Source organism: Anabrus simplex, chromosome 1 (assembly GCF_040414725.1).
Source record: "Anabrus simplex isolate iqAnaSimp1 chromosome 1, ASM4041472v1, whole genome shotgun sequence".
Lineage (NCBI taxonomy): Eukaryota > Metazoa > Arthropoda > Insecta > Orthoptera > Tettigoniidae > Anabrus > Anabrus simplex.
This window is the reverse complement of record NC_090265.1, coordinates 497,182,712-497,198,840: the sequence shown is the minus strand read 5'-3', so window position 1 is coordinate 497,198,840 and position 16,129 is coordinate 497,182,712. Positions and strand designations below refer to the sequence as shown.

Here is a 16,129-nt window from a genome sequence, read left to right as displayed (position 1 = left end):
CACCTTTCTCCTCGGCCAATGTACTCGCTGTATTGCACATATTCTTTAGCTGCTCTACTCCCCAAGTCCTCGTCCAGTTGCTGTCCCCCACCACTAATTTGTTGCGCCTTATGTAAGCCCTTGATATGTTATGGAGTTATGTGTGTGGTGGGGAAGAACTTCCAAAAACCAAGCTTCATATATTTGGGTCTACATTTTCCCAAAAAATTCAATAGCCGATAAGCATCCTTCACAAAGCCCGATGTCGGCATGTAAAAGATCTCTGGTGACACATGTGGTGTTTACCCGACAAAATTCATTAAATCTCAACCATAGACGCCCAAGAGAGTTTCGGTTTACTCGGTCTGCCATCTAGTGGGGGCCTAGAGTAAAACGGAACGTGGAAATTGATGAGCAGACAGCCAGATGGCGTCAAATTGAAATGTCTGCTCACGGTAGCTGAGGCCATACGATTATTATTATTAACTCAAATTTAATTTTTTATGTAACTTGCATATAGCCAGGTCTTGTTGTAGAAATAAATGTTTCTACCTTCCTGTCTCATCCATTATATCATTCATAAACACGTAGCGTACAGTTATTTTGTCAGTATCTTCGAGCATGCTGTCTCGTCCTCATCACATGTGTTCGAAATTCAGTTCTTGCAGTAAATTATGAAATGTTCTTCAAAAGTTGCAGTATTGAATTATAGTTTACAGCAAGAAGCATTTTATGAATCGTAAGTAGCTCATTACAAAACTAACTTGTAGACCTATCATCTTATTACATTTTTGTCAAACTTCTCAACTCATTTCACAATATTTTCCTGCAGTTTTTCTTTGTTCAGTAACTGTAAATTACTGGTTGCTTTATATTCCTGCACTACTGAATAAACAGATGGTTCACTAACCCCTGTACAATGACCTACTTTCCTTACTGTCTGAAATTAACGTGCTTAGATTTAATTCTACTTCCACCTGATACTCAGTGATGTTCTCTTATACTGTTTTTTTTTTTTTTTTGTTCTTCTTTCCTTTTGGGGGACTTATAATATTGTCAACAGTTTAGGCAATGTCCATAGACCTGGACATTTCCAGTAATTACAATTTATTGTGTGTTGGTTTGTTGTTTTTCGATTGCATGAGGTTTGCCCTGCTGGGTGCAGTTGTCCAGCCAGGTGAATGTATGACTACCATTGTTTAGGCCACTTTTTCTAGGGTGACATTATGGGTGGGCAACAGTGATCCTAAATAGGCATGCCCTGATACAGACACAGGACTGAATTCCTAAGCAGTCATAGGGTCTTGGAAAGATATATGTCGCATATCTTCTGCCGTTAGAAGACATGAGATTCTATAACTTAGATGTGTATGTATGTATGCATGCATGTATCTCAACACTTCTGCTGATAATTTTGATCTTACATTTTTGATAACGGCAGCATATTTAACTTTTTAAAACTTTTCTGCAAGCCACCTATAGCTCTGTTCTTGGTTACAGCAATGAAGATTGATCTACGATGTATTTTTAATTTCAGAAAGTTCTTGAAGAAATTGTTAATGCTGATTCAGGGGCTCCTTGCTCGCCAAGACATTCGAAGAAGAAGCAGTTTATAGATTCAGTGAAGCGGGCAGTGGGCCCACATGGAACCAGCAAACAACTCACCGAGGCTGCTGCAGTAACATGTGTAAAGCTGTGTAAAGCCTCAACATACATCAATATACTTGATTCAAACAATGTTACATTCACCTTGGTGCAAAGTGTCATCAATGATCTCAAGGTTTGAAAAATTGTGTTGTTTTATGCAATATATTATGTGACGTACTTTGACTATGTGAATAATCTCATGATATCTCTTCAACAGGCTCTGTTGTTCAACCCTAGCAAGCCATTTTCAAGAGGGCAAAATTATGTTTTACATGACATTGATCTAATGATCGATTGTTTTGTGTCATGCTTTCGTATCAAGCCACACAACAATGAAGCTTTAAAAGTTTGTCTTAATCCCAACTTTCCGTCTACATACCACTTCGTTCTCATCAGTTCACTTTATCGGTAAGTCATATAAAATTATTTTCACCATCAGACCAGCCTGCTTGAATGGTTCATTATAGCTAGATATTGGATGTTTTGTATCCATATTAACTTTTTGAATTTAGCCATGTATTTACACCTGATAGCAGCTCATAAGCCACCCGTTGTAGTTTTGGCCATGGCCACTGTTGTTCGCTTCATAAATCTTGGAATATTTCAACAAAGTTAATATATAACAGGTTACCCACAATGGCTAACTTGTGGTTGTTGGCTGTTTGAGCGTGACACCACATTGTTACCTGCTCTCTGATTGCGGGAATGCTCCCAAAGGAGTTTAGTGATTGCAATAGGTTTTAACCAAATACTTATTAGCTTGTTTGTCTCCTATACCTGCTGAATTTGACTTTGTAAATAGTGGATAACGAACACATAAATGTACAATACAATAGAGCTAATCGTGTCACAACCGTGCTTATTGCTAATAGGATTTTGGTGGACACACTAAGCAATACCCTAGTAAGTATGTTGTTAAATGGAGATTGAGATACCACCGCCGCCGCCACCACCAATTAAATCCAAAAAACTAACCCCCCCCCCCCCAATTAACATGACTTGAAGTTGAAACATACTTAAGAACATGCAAAATGGGAAGTCCTCGGGCTTCGTTGATATCATTTCAGTTATGATAAAAGCAGGCTTAAATTGGCTAGGTAGAGTGCTCTCAGTGATATGGGAAGAAAACAAAATCCCAAAAGATTGGAGAAAAGGAATCATCATCCCATTGTTGATACTTGATTCAAACAATGTTACATTCAGAAATGTGGAAACTATATGGGCATAAAGTTGTCACACACCCTGAAGCTGTTGGAAAATATCATTGAAATGAGAAGTGGGAAGATAGTGGAGCCTTTGCTTAAAGAAGAACAACTTTTCTTGAAAAGTTCAGAGTGCTATGGATCTCATTTTTGCCATAAGAATGCTTACAGAAAAGTACTGGGAACATGGAGAAAATCTTGCAATAAATTTTTGGACATTGCCTGGAAGATCTCAAGTGCCAAAGTACCTGGCTGACAAAGTGAATATGCTATATCAGAATTGCTACAGCTGTGTTCATATAGGCAGTGGAAGATCAAAATGGTTTGAGACAAAGAGAGGTGTCAAAAAAGGAAGTGCCCTATCACCACGCTTGCTCATAACAGTAATAGACAAGATCATAAATTCTGTCAAGAAAATGGACAGCAGACCAAATGTCCTGGTATTTGCTGATGGTGTGCTGTTATGGATAGAAACAGAAGCTGAAGTACTCAAAATACTGACCGAGTGGAATAATGTGTTCAATAAATTTGAAATGAAGATAAGTTAAACAAAAACTGTAGAAATGACCATCATCAGGAAAGGAACAAACCCAGACCGCTTTCTGGAAGGAGCAGAACTAGAATCAGTTCCTCACTTCAAGTACCTCAGAAGTACAATCTCCAGAGACAACACTGTCAAGCAGGAAATACTCATCCAAACATAGAAAGCATCCAACTTTTACAATCAAGTCAGAAATCTACTCTAGGACTGCAAAATACCACAAAAAGCAAAAACAAACATCTACCGCACCTACTTTCTACTGATTCTTACATATGGTTTAGAGACTTTTACTCTGCTAAACAAGGACTACAGCAGAATTCATTAGAACTATGAATCAAAGTACTCAAAAGGGGCAAAATAATGAATGAAGTAAACGGAAAGGTAGCTGGCATTGAAGTCCCTATTACCAAAGTAATAAAGAAACGTAGACGTCAGTGGTATGGGTACATTATAAGATTGAAAAGCGAGAGACCAGCCAGAAAATACTTCGACCCTACTGTCCAAGGTTTTAAAGACCAAGGGGAAGGCCAAGGAAACGCTGGATAAACATAGTGAAATCAGGTGTGGAGGAGAGAGGTCTCAAATGGAACAGAAAGTGTATGCAGACAGGAAGAAATGGTGAGTGCTCGTATGCTACACCCGGGAAACTGGAGTTGCAAAATGATGATTATGATGATGAAATAAAAATGAAATAGCGTATGGCTTTTAGTGCTGGGAGTGTCTGAGGACAAGTTTGGCTCACCAGATGCGGGTCTTTTGATTTGACACCTGTAGGCGACCTGCACGTCGTGATGAGGATGAAATGATGATGAAGACGACACATATACACAGCCCCTGTGCAAGTGAAATTAATGAATTAAATAACCTGATATCAAGGAAAAGGAATCTAATTATTATCACCTGACTTTGAAGTTTACCTATTATTCATGAAATATTTTAAAAGAAAGGCCTCTAGTTAAATTGAAAAAGAACAAGTTCATGTTATGTACAAGTTTTGATTGGGAGCTAGAAAATGTTTTTGATGCACATTATTCAGGGTAGTGTCAAATATAAAATCATGATTTACTCTTGCACCTGTCTTAACGGAATCTAGTTTCTTAACTTTTTCATTTAATTTACACATATATCACCTTTACTAATCAATTAACAGTAAATTAGCTTTGCCTGTAAGTAACTGTCCATATCTCATCATTGTATTGTATTGTATTTTATTTCGTCCAACTGATCATACAGTGATATGGGACACGTCAATCAGCATCATTGTTTGTTAACTGACACAAAAAGTAAAACATTGGTCTTCTCTTTCATTTAAATTAATCTTCTAATTCACTTAAAAATTCTTGTGTATTTCAAAGTTCTCTCCTCTGACATTCACGTTTTATGGAAGAAAAGATACTTACTCTAAAAATAATCGAAATATTATTACTGATAATTACTCAAGTTATTCATCAAAAATAAATATTAATTTCAAAAATCAACTTAAGTGCCAATACATTAATCATACATAATCTGTCATTATGCTATCATTTACATCTGACAACTATTTAATGAAATTCTTCTATATATTCAGTAGTCTGACTTGTAAGAAGACTCTACCAGTCAGTATCAACCTTCAACTACAGATATTACCAGTGATACCATTCAATGTACCCAAATAATCCTCCTAACTCTTATTATTTGAATGAAAATATTTGTGGTTAGAAATTTGTGACAATATAGACTACGTTTGTGTTATTCTCCCTAAATGGATTAATTTTTGATGATCTACAGGTATTTAGTTAACATACGCACGCTACATAGATTGTGTTCTGTATTATATGTGGATTACTGAAGAACTAACTTGCAGTAGGGAATCAAGTATAACTACCCTCAACCTTAAAATTGCATCAACTGACCTAACATTAATGGTTATGAATTTCATGTTTTTGGTCCGTATTGAACTGAGAATAATATATAAGTAATAATAATAACAACGTAAACGTTTCCACCTTTTCAATACTAAAATATATTCACAAAATTATAAATTACACGGTACTAGTATTGAAAAGGTGGAAACGTTTACATTGTTATTATTATTACTTATATATTGACCTAACATTGTTGATAAAAATATCTATTTCTTCACTCTCGACGAAATATTAATCATCACCACCATTACTCTTCTTAATACTCGACCATTCTTCACATATATATCATCTACTTCATATTACACATCTCATATTTCACTTTACATACACTAACCATAATAATCCATATTAATTTGACGCATATTACTATATAATCATTATTCATCCACTTAATTATCCCATTCTGTTCTCAATTTTCTTCAGATTCCTTTAATTATCTCCATATGTCTTCCTAAGATATTTCTATAACTTGTATACGATCTTATACGATCTTATTTCAACTCCACTTCGCAGTATTATGCCCTAATGTAGACCTAATATTAGCCACAATATCATATCATATATCTGCATTTAAGATAAGTTAACCTTTTCATTTAACATTGACAACATTATGAATGCAAGATTTGATTATCATCACTGGTTAAATACTTCCTAATCCAATGAACTTGTCATTCTGGTCAGACTACCTAATAACCTCTAATGTTATTAATTTGGTTGACTGTCCACGTAACATAACTTCTTTGAATAATTCAAAATAGCACTTCATTCATAGCATTTCACGAGAATAGAAAATGGCACTTCTCAGACAAATATTATTTGAATTATTCACATATTAAATACTTTAATGACTTATCTTTTTCTCCTGTTCTCCCTCATCGCTGTGATATGTCCGATTGCCTAGGACACATTATTGCGATCACTTCATTGTATCAGCCTCTAGGAACATCTGGGAAGGTCTTTGGTCTTCTACGGTCATCAGGGAATAGATTTGTCGGCTCGAGTCCCCATGATTCAGGTAGTCTCCGCCTGGGTCTTCTTAGCACATGACGTAGCTGGTTTCTTGCGCAGTTGAAACAGAAAAATACACATTGAACTGGTCATTTTTGTCATCTTAGATTACAAGGCCTGCTATGATCTAGTAATATGCTGCGAGTAATGCTGGTTATAATGGTATCGTATTAGAATTCTGCAGTCTATCAATATGGTTATTAAAGCTTCAGTGTAATGATATTTAATTTCCTATATTATTATTATTATTATTATTATTATTATTATTATTATTATTATTATTATTATTATTATTATTATTATTATTAAAGCGCCTTTATTGTGGCGAAGTTAGGGCTCCTGGCCCTTTCTTACACTTAACCACTTCATGTATATACAATGTAATTTTTACATAAAATTTAAACATATGAAATTTTTACAGCCTAAAGTATAACTAAAGCAACTAAAGTATCACTAACTAAACTGAGGTGAGTAAAGTATAACTAAATTATATACAGGAACACATAGTAATAAACAACCATATTCACTCTCATTCATGCATCCCATTCACACTCAAGAAAGACTGGAAGTGCTTAAAAGATGACGCTGGCAAAGGATTTTAAATTTTGTCTTAGATTTAGCTTCTCTGATGTCATTGGAGAGTTCATTCCACCAGCTCGTGGCGGTGATCGTGAACGATCTGTTGTAGGTTGCGGTTCGATGCACAGGAATTTCTAGCGTACAGCCTGACCGGGTATTGAACAGGTGTAGGGAACTAAGGTAGCGAAATCTGGTAGATAGGTAAGGAGGAGTGTTTTTAGAAAGCACTTGATACACCAAAGTAGTTGCATGGAGTCTACGTCTGCCATTCAGTCGTAACCAAGATAATTGTGTATAGAATGGGGATACATGGGCGTATGGTTGTATGTCGAATGCATACCTGATGCATGCATTTTGGGCACGTTGCAGTCTCATGCTTTGCTCGTTATTGATATCAATAAAAACTGTATCACAGTATTCGAGAATTGGAAACAAGAGTGATTGAATGAGCTTTATTTTCAATGACCAAGGAAATATATTTTTAAATTGCTTCAGAGGATGCAGGCTTTGATATACCTTTTGGCACACTTTCGTCACATGTTGCGACGAGTTCAATGTTTCGCTTATAGCCACACCAAGATATATCTCGTTTTACTGGTTATTATTCCTCTCTAATTTCTTGAGATAGAATTTTGTCGCTGGGTACGTCGTCTTCTTGGTATGTTGTAACGTAAATGATTACGTAATGTGTTGATCCAGCTGTTCTGTTTTACTTTGTGAGGCTGTATAAATGTGGTAACGCCAATGTCTTGCAGGATTCTTGCCGATTACTCTTATTTACACTGACTGACAGAGCAAATGCAACACCAAGAAGGAGTGGTCAGAACTTTATGCCAATTGCAGGGTAGACTGACGTCACTGAGGTATGCTCATGATGTGAAATGCGCCGTTGTGCTGCGCACGTAGCCAACGATAAATGGGACACGGCGTTGGCGAATGGCCCACTTCGTACCGTGATTTCTCAGCCGACAGTCATTGTAGAACGTGTTGTCGTGTGCCACAGGACACGTGTATAGCTAAGAAAGCCAGGCCGCCATCAACGGAGGCATTTCCAGCAGACAGACGACTTTACGAGGGGTATGGTGATCGGGCTGAGAAGGGCAGGTTGGTCGCTTCGTCAAATCGCAGCCGATACCCATAGGGATGTGTCCACGGTGCAGCGCCTGTGGCGAAGATGGTTGGCGCAGGGACATGTGGCACGTGCGAGGGGTCCAGGCGCAGTCCGAGTGACGTCAGCACCCGAGGATCGCCATTCTTCAGCATGTGCAAGACACCCTGGCTGTTCCAATATCGACCAGAACAATTTCCCGTCGATTGGTTGAAGGAGGCCTGCACTCCCGGCGTCCGCTCAGAAGACTACCATTGACTCCACAGCATAGACGTGCACGCCTGGCATGGTGCCGGACTAGAGCGACTTGGGTGAGGGAATGGCGGAACGTCGTGTTCTCCGATGAGTCACGCTTCTGTTCTGTCAGTGATAGTCACCGCAGACGAGTGTGGCGTCGGCGTGGAGAAAGGTCAAATCCGGCAGTAACTGTGGAGCACCCTACCGCTAGACAACGCGGCATCATGGTTTGGGGCGCTATTCCGTATGATTCCACGTCACCTCTAGTGCGTATTCAAGGCACGTTAAATGCCCACCGCTACGTGCAGCATGTGCTGCGGCCGGTGGCACTCCCGTACCTTCAGGGGCTGCCCAATGCTCTGTTTCAGCAGGATAATGCCCGCCCACACACTGCTCGCATCTCCCAACAGGCTCTACGAGGTGTACAGATGCTTCCGTGGCCAGCGTACTCTCCGGATCTCTCACCAATCGAACACGTGTGGGATCTCATTGGACGCCGTTTGCAAACTCTGCCCCAGCCTCGTACGGACGACCAACTGTGGCAAATGGTTGACAGAGAATGGAGAACCATCCCTCAGGACACGATCCGCACTCTTATTGTCTCTGTACCTCGACGTGTTTCTGCGTTCATCGCCGCTCGCGGTGGTCCTACATCCTACTGAGTCGATGCCGTGCGCATTGTGTAACCTGCATATCGGTTTGAAATAAACATCAATTATTCGTCCGTGCCGTCTCAGTTTTTTCCCCAACTTTCATCCCTTTCGAACCACTCCTTCTTGGTGTTGCATTTGCTCTGTCAGTCAGTGTATTTTTTAAAGTTAAAACCTTATGTTTGTTTTTGATTTTGAAGTAAAGCAACTTGGTACTTCAATACTTTATTGCATTTGATATGTCTTAATGATGCGATATCACAACTTGATGACGGACATGACTGTTACATGCGTAACCATTTTCAACAATACAGAATCATCTGACCAATTGGAAATAGGCTTAGAAAGTGCCAACTTCAATTAATGAAATAATTTTACAAAAATGAAAAGTCTCTTCATAACATCTTGCCCCCCTTGAAAGGAGTTCTTTCAACTAAACTATTGTAACATTGTAATCTTATACCTATTGTAAAAACACTTATTCTGAACATATGCATTAATACAAAACTCTATACATACATATTTTTATCATTAAAAGAAAATAATATTGAAATTATATCTTTGATGAAAAATAACACAAAGTTAAAGATATCACAGGAAATCTTGAATTCAGTTCTCCTTGTCATCCCCTTCAATGGGAAGAGGGCATATTTTCTTGATGCTTCGGGTGAAATTTCCACCAGCCGTCCGAACGGTGACAACCCTCACCTCACCATCTCGTCCAGGGTGAACTTGAACTATCCTACCTCTGGGCCACTCTAGAGGAGGGATGTTGTCCTCAATTAATAGCACCAAAGAATCAACATCAATACGTTGATTAGTATCATGCCACTTGACGCGTTTTTGCAATTCCTGCAAGTATTCTTGCTGCCATCTCTGCCACAACCGCTGCCGAATTTTCTGCAAGTGCTGCCAACGTGACAAGCGGTTATCGGGTTCTCTCAACAAATCCCTTTGCACGGGTTGCACGATCGAGTCACTTAGAAGAAAATGTGCTGGTGTTAAGACTTCTAAATCATTTGGATCATTTGGCAAGGGAGTAAGGGGACGTGAATTTAATACCGCCTCTATATCGCAAAGAATAGTGTAGGTTTCTTCGAAAGTTAGCACACGTCCCTGTGTTTCAGTCAGCAAATGTCTTTTCATCATCTTTACAGCTGCTTCCCACAATCCCCCAAAGTGGGGTGACCGGGGAGGAATGATACTCCACTGTATCTGCTGCTGTGCGAGTGAGGAGGTAATGGTCGTTGACCCCTTTTCCAAAAAGGATTGGATATCTTGTAGTGCGTTCGCTGCTCCAATGAAATTCTTCCCATTATCAGAGAAAAGCTGCTTGCACAAACCTCTTCTCGCCGTAAAGCGTTGCAATGCAGCTAAGAAAGCTTCGGTCGTTAGCTCCGACACCAACTCCAAATGCACTGCCTTGGTACTGAAGCATGTAAATACAGCTACGTAACTCTTGTAAGTATGAATGCGGCCCCTTCTGTGGCTTTCTCTTACAGATATTGGACCTGCATAGTCCACTCCTGTGGTAACAAAGGGTCGAACAACTAACGTAACCCTTTCTTTTGGTAAATCTGCCATGCGTACCTCTGGAACTGTAGGATGGTAACAAAAGCACTTCAGACACCTCTTGACAATCCTTTTCGCTTCTCTTCTGCCACTGATAGGCCAATATCGTTGTCGAGTTGCATGTAGCAGTTGCTCTGGGGGACAATGCTTCAGACGACGATGTTCATTTTCCATGATCATTCTGGTGATGTGATGATTTGCTGGTAGAAGCACAGGATGTCTCTGTTCTGATGTTAGCTCAGAAAAACGAAGCCTTCCTCCAACCTTAATCAATCCATCACTATCCAGAAACGGACTGAGTGACTTTAGAGAACTCTTCTTTGGGAGGTCTTGATTATTAATTAAGCAATGTAGTACTTGAGGGAATGCTTCTAATTGTGTCCATTTGACTACCTGCTTCTCTGCTTTACAAGTTTCTTGTATTTCTAGTGAACCTTTTTTCCTTTCCGATGGTTTGAGTTTGCAGTTATAAATGAATCTTTGACAATATGCTACTATACGGCATAATTTCGGAAATGACGAGAATTTATTCAGTAGAATGCTGGTTGATGTTGCTGTCAACGTAACTGCTGTGACCTTCAGCTCTGGTAGTTCTGTTTCAAATTCTTCTGAATGCTCTGGTTGTTGACGTTGTGTGCGAAGCCAAGAAGGTCCACTCCACCACAGCTTTTTATCTTCGAGTTCTGCTGAAGTAATTCCTCTTGAGAGAAGATCAGCTGGATTTTCAGTCAAAGGAACATGCTTCCAGGTGGTTGCATCAGTGGCTTCTTGAATCTTTGCAATCCTGTTTGCCACAAATGTCTTCAGCAGCCTTGGCTCAGTGTTGATCCATCCCAAAACAATTGTACTGTCACTCCATAATCTGATCTGACCAATTTTTTCTTTCAAAGCACTCACTGTTGTTTTGACAAGTTGTGCAAGAAGAAGGGCTGCCTCCAATTCTAGTCTTGGCAACGAAATGATTTTTAAAGGAGCTACTTTCGTCTTCGCACAAAGTAAATTGGAAATGTAGAGACCACTTTGCGTTTGACAAACTGCATAAATGCATGCTCCAAAAGCCTTCTCTGAAGCATCACTAAACCCAAACAAATCAAAAGAGCCAGAGCAATTCCCAGGATTTATGTTTCTCATAATTCTGATGTTGTTCAGTCTTTCTAATGACGTATAGTACTCGTTCCAAATCTGAAGGTGCTCTCGAGACAATGGCTGATCCCATTCAAATCCATCTACCCATAAGTGTTGCATCAACAACTTCCCTTTGATCAGTACTGGACCCACGAGTCCTAGTGGATCAAAAATCTGTGCGATTTTGGAGGCGACTTCTCTTTTGGATCTTGGTGACTGCTTTGTCAGCTCAACTCGAAACTGAAGGCAATCTTGTGCTGAGTCCCAGAGGAGTCCAAGAGTCTTACTAGCTTCACCTTTGTCTAAAACCAGTAAAGTCCCTTCGTCGCTTTTGCTCTCCAAATCCTGCAAGATCTCTTTGCTGTTGGACCTCCATTTCCTCAAATGCATTCCACCACTCTTGAGTATATTTTGTATTTGCCGCCGTAGCCCGATCACGTCTTCTAGAATGTCTCCACCACTTAAGCAGTCATCCATATAAAAATCATCACGAATAGCCTTTGCTGCTGCTGGAAATTCATTTTCATGAAGAGTAGCCAATTCATTTAGGGATCTCATGGCATGGTAAGGTGCTGATGCTGTTCCATATGTTACTGTATTCAACTGATAAATCCTCACAGGGGCTGAAGATTCCTCTTTCCACAAAATCTGCTGGAATGCTCGATCTTCAGGATGGATGAGGATTTGCCGAAACATCTTTTCCACATCTGCCGTCATGACGTACTTATGGCTGCGAAATCTAAGTACAATGTGAAAAAGATCTCGCTGTAAATTAGGTCCTGTCATGAGCTTGTCATTGAGTGATGTCCCGAGTGATGTTTTTACCGAGGCATCAAATACCACTCTGACCTTTGTGGTGTCACTATCTGGACGTACCACTGGTTGATGGGGTATGAAGTATGAATTTGGTACATCTTGATTTTGGTTTGTTTCAATCAAGCTCATATGCCCTAGTTTTTCATATTCATCCATGAAATCTGCATAAGCTGTCTTGAGTTCGGGGTGTCTGCTTAACCTCTTGACTAATGATTCTAGTCTGTTTAGTGCGTGCTTTCTTGATTCTCCGAGGATGACATCTGGCTTGATAGGGAGCCTTATGATGAATCTACCTGTTGTATCTCTCGAAGCGGTGTCCGTGAACTGTCTTTCACATATTCTTTCTTCTGATGTGTAATGTTGAATCTCTGGAATTGCTTCTTGTTTCCAAAATTTCTCCATCTGATCTGATAATTATTGATTGCTAATTTTCATGCATGTTGTTGTTGATCCTTGTTTGTTCTCAAAAACTTCACCACCTATAATCCAGCCTAATCGGGTGTTTTGCAGAGCTGGTTGTCCTTCAGCTTCATTCTTGGGTGGACCTATGACTATTTTCCAATAAAGTCCAGCACCAATTAACATGTCGATGTCTCCAGGCTTGTTGAATGTGGGGTCTGCCAAGCGAATATCCTTTGGAATAATAATCTTGTCCTTCTTGATCTCCAACTGTGGCAATCGTCCTGTTATAGTTGGCAAAACTAGAAATTCTGCTTCCACCTCAAATCCGTCATTCCTTGAAGCGAGATGTACTCTCGTGATCCTTTTTGTTTCCACTTTGGAACAATCTACTCCAATGATCTGTGTGTTTGTCTTGACATTCGGTAAATCAAGTTTCTTATACAGACCTTCCTTTATTAGATTCGACTGAGATCCCGGATCCAGTAAGGCTCGGCATGTCATTCTTCTTCCGTGAACATCTTTCACATCAATTAAAGCTGTTGACAAAAGTATTTGTGATGTTATTCCTTTCGCCAAGTTCACATTGAGTGAAGCAAGTGAATGCTGAGATTTGACACACAGGTTTATGGGCACTTGATCTTCTTTGAGATTTTGTTTCTGTTTGTCATCTTCCTCAGCATGTAAAAGTGTGTTGTGAGGAAGTCCGCATTTCTTGCATTTCGAACCTCTGCAATTTTTTGCAATATGTCCTGGTTTCAAACAGTTATGACACTGTCCTTTTTCTCGAAGCAGTTTTCTTCTGTCTTCAACTGATCGTTTAATTAATTCTTCACATGTAAAAATGGGGTGACTTCCACCACACAGATTACAGCTTCCCTGAGTCGTCGTCATAACAACTTTCTTGCTAGGTTGTTTGTCCTTCGGATTTGCCTTTGTGTTCAATGCCTTGGTTTTGTTATGATTTAAAAGCATGTATGATTGGGAACGCTCAGTTAAAAATTTCAAGAAATCATCCAATGTTGGCATCTTCTCTGGAGTGTTGCCTTTCACCCTTTCCTGCCAGTCTCTTTGCTCAATGAAATCCAGCTGCTTCTTTGCTAGATGAATAACCAATGTGTCCCAATATTGTACAGGTTGCTTCATTGCTTTTAATGAAGCCATGTGAGTTTGAATATGAAATTGTAGTTGCCTGAGTGATTCAGATTTGTTCTCCTTAAAAACTGTAGGAAACTTGAAAAGTTCATCTAGATGTGTCTCGATTATCATCATTTGATTATCATATGTATCTACAAGCAAGTTCCACGCGCTTGTGTAGTTTTCTTCTGAAATGGTAAAACCTTGAATGACTTTGCGTGCTTCGCCCTGCAGAAGACCGATCAGATACTGATATTTTTGGATATTTGTTAGTTGAGTATCATTATGAATGGTTGACTCAAAACTGTTCTTAAAAAGCAACCATTTTGTGAATTCGCCGTTAAAGTCCGGTAATTTAATTTCTGGTAATTTATGTATTCTTCTGTTATGATGTTGTGGAACTTCCTGTTGATGAACGGCGTTGTTTACTGCCGTGTTCATTTGAGCTAGTAAATTATTTTGAACATCCTCTGCTTCATCTATTATCGTTTGCAGTTGTGTAACTGCGCTGAAGTAAATAGATTCAAAAAGCTCTCGCTCTCCCTCACATTCTTCTTCAAACTGTAATGCAGCTGTTTCATCAGTGATCTCAGTTTCCTCTATTTTCATCTGTACTTCTTCAAAAGAATTCCATAGCTCCTCACATTTTTTAATTCTAACCTTCGCCTCTGATTTTGACGTGTCATCTGTAATCGACTTTATTATTCTTGTTAACGTGCCTTTTACTCGACTACGCGATTGTTTCAATTTCGTTAGTTGCGACATATTTAAATTAAGGTTATGCTGTGAAAGTTCGAAGGGATTGCGTGAAGGTTATGTATAAATTTAAAGGAATCGTGTTGCTGAATTGAGGTTATATGACAAAAGAATATGGATCTTTTATATTTATGACAACAGGAGGATCAATGGGCTTGAATTATTTTTTTAAAATTATTATTATTATGTTGATCACTGCATGTTTATGTTACGAAAACGTGCGCTGAGAGAAAGAAACTAGAATCTAAGAGTACCGTATGTATAGCAAGGATGGTGTATATGTCAAAGAGACTCACGCTCTCACGGAGATTCTTGCCTTGAGCGGCGAGGAGAATGTAAATCTTGAAATCTTGTCTTTACTTCTTTGGATGTACCAAGTACGAAAACTCGAATCGTACTTGCCTGATTACTGATTTATGCTGTAATCCGTTGAAGTTGTTGGCTTCAGCGGTCTGATCTTCGTTATGAACGAGAATGCAATATCCGTGAATGATTCCACGAATTCGAGATGTGTTGTATTTTTGCTCCGATGCTTAACCTCAATTGCGACGCATTATTTTCACTTCTGGATTTCACTTTTCATTATCTTGCTTGTATTGAACATCTCAGGTTATCGAGAGCCCCACGTTGGGTGCCAATGTTTGTTTTTGATTTTGAAGTAAAGCAACTTGGTACTTCAATACTTTATTGCATTTGATATGTCTTAATGATGCGATATCACAACTTGATGACGGACATGACTGTTACATGCGTAACCATTTTCAACAATACAGAATCATCTGACCAATTGGAAATAGGCTTAGAAAGTGCCAACTTCAATTAATGAAATAATTTTACAAAAATGAAAAGTCTCTTCATAACACCTTATTTTATAAGCCTAGTCTTCTTGCGTTAATTTGCTGTTGTGATCTGTTTGTGTAGCTCCTTCTCGAATGGAATTATTTTTCAATAATACATTTTTAACAATATTCCATCTTCTTTCTTTTTCACTGCCTTCTATATTTCATTCCCTTACTTGTACCTGGTAAAAGCATCATTATTTTGATATTTATGATTGTGTTAGCATGTTATTTCAGACATTCTTGCGGCATAGCGACCATTTTTGCTCCAGAAATCTTCACTGCTAACAGTGAAATGGCACATTATATGAATATTTAATACCTCAAACTCAAAATACCAAAGCAATTTCATGATTTAACCAATTTATTTAACATTTTTAAAATTTTATTAATTCATATTTTTTGATCAATAAATGATAGTCGAAACACACTTTCAACCTATTAGGTCGTGTTACGTACACTCAGTACGTGTTGAAGAGATGTTAGGTACAGAACAAAAATGGCCAACCGGACACCAGTGGGATCCGAACCCACAACCTCCCGATTTCGCGTCGGTTGTTCTACCAATTGAGCTATGGTGGCCTAGGCCATCTTTGTTCTGTTGGAAATGATCTAAGCTACAGGTCT

At 39.0% G+C, this 16,129-nt stretch overlaps 1 protein-coding gene across 1 annotated transcript in view; it reads left to right on the top strand.

Moving 5' to 3' along the window:
• The window catches only part of Nf1 (neurofibromin 1), a 666,749-nt gene that overhangs the window by 140,284 nt on the left and 510,336 nt on the right, over window positions 1-16,129 (top strand). Inside the window, exons 8-9 of the mRNA XM_068225031.1 lie at window positions 1,517-1,759; window positions 1,844-2,034. Of these exons, the coding sequence (XP_068081132.1) occupies window positions 1,517-1,759; window positions 1,844-2,034 (434 nt within the window). The remainder of the gene's footprint in view (window positions 1-1,516; window positions 1,760-1,843; window positions 2,035-16,129) is intronic.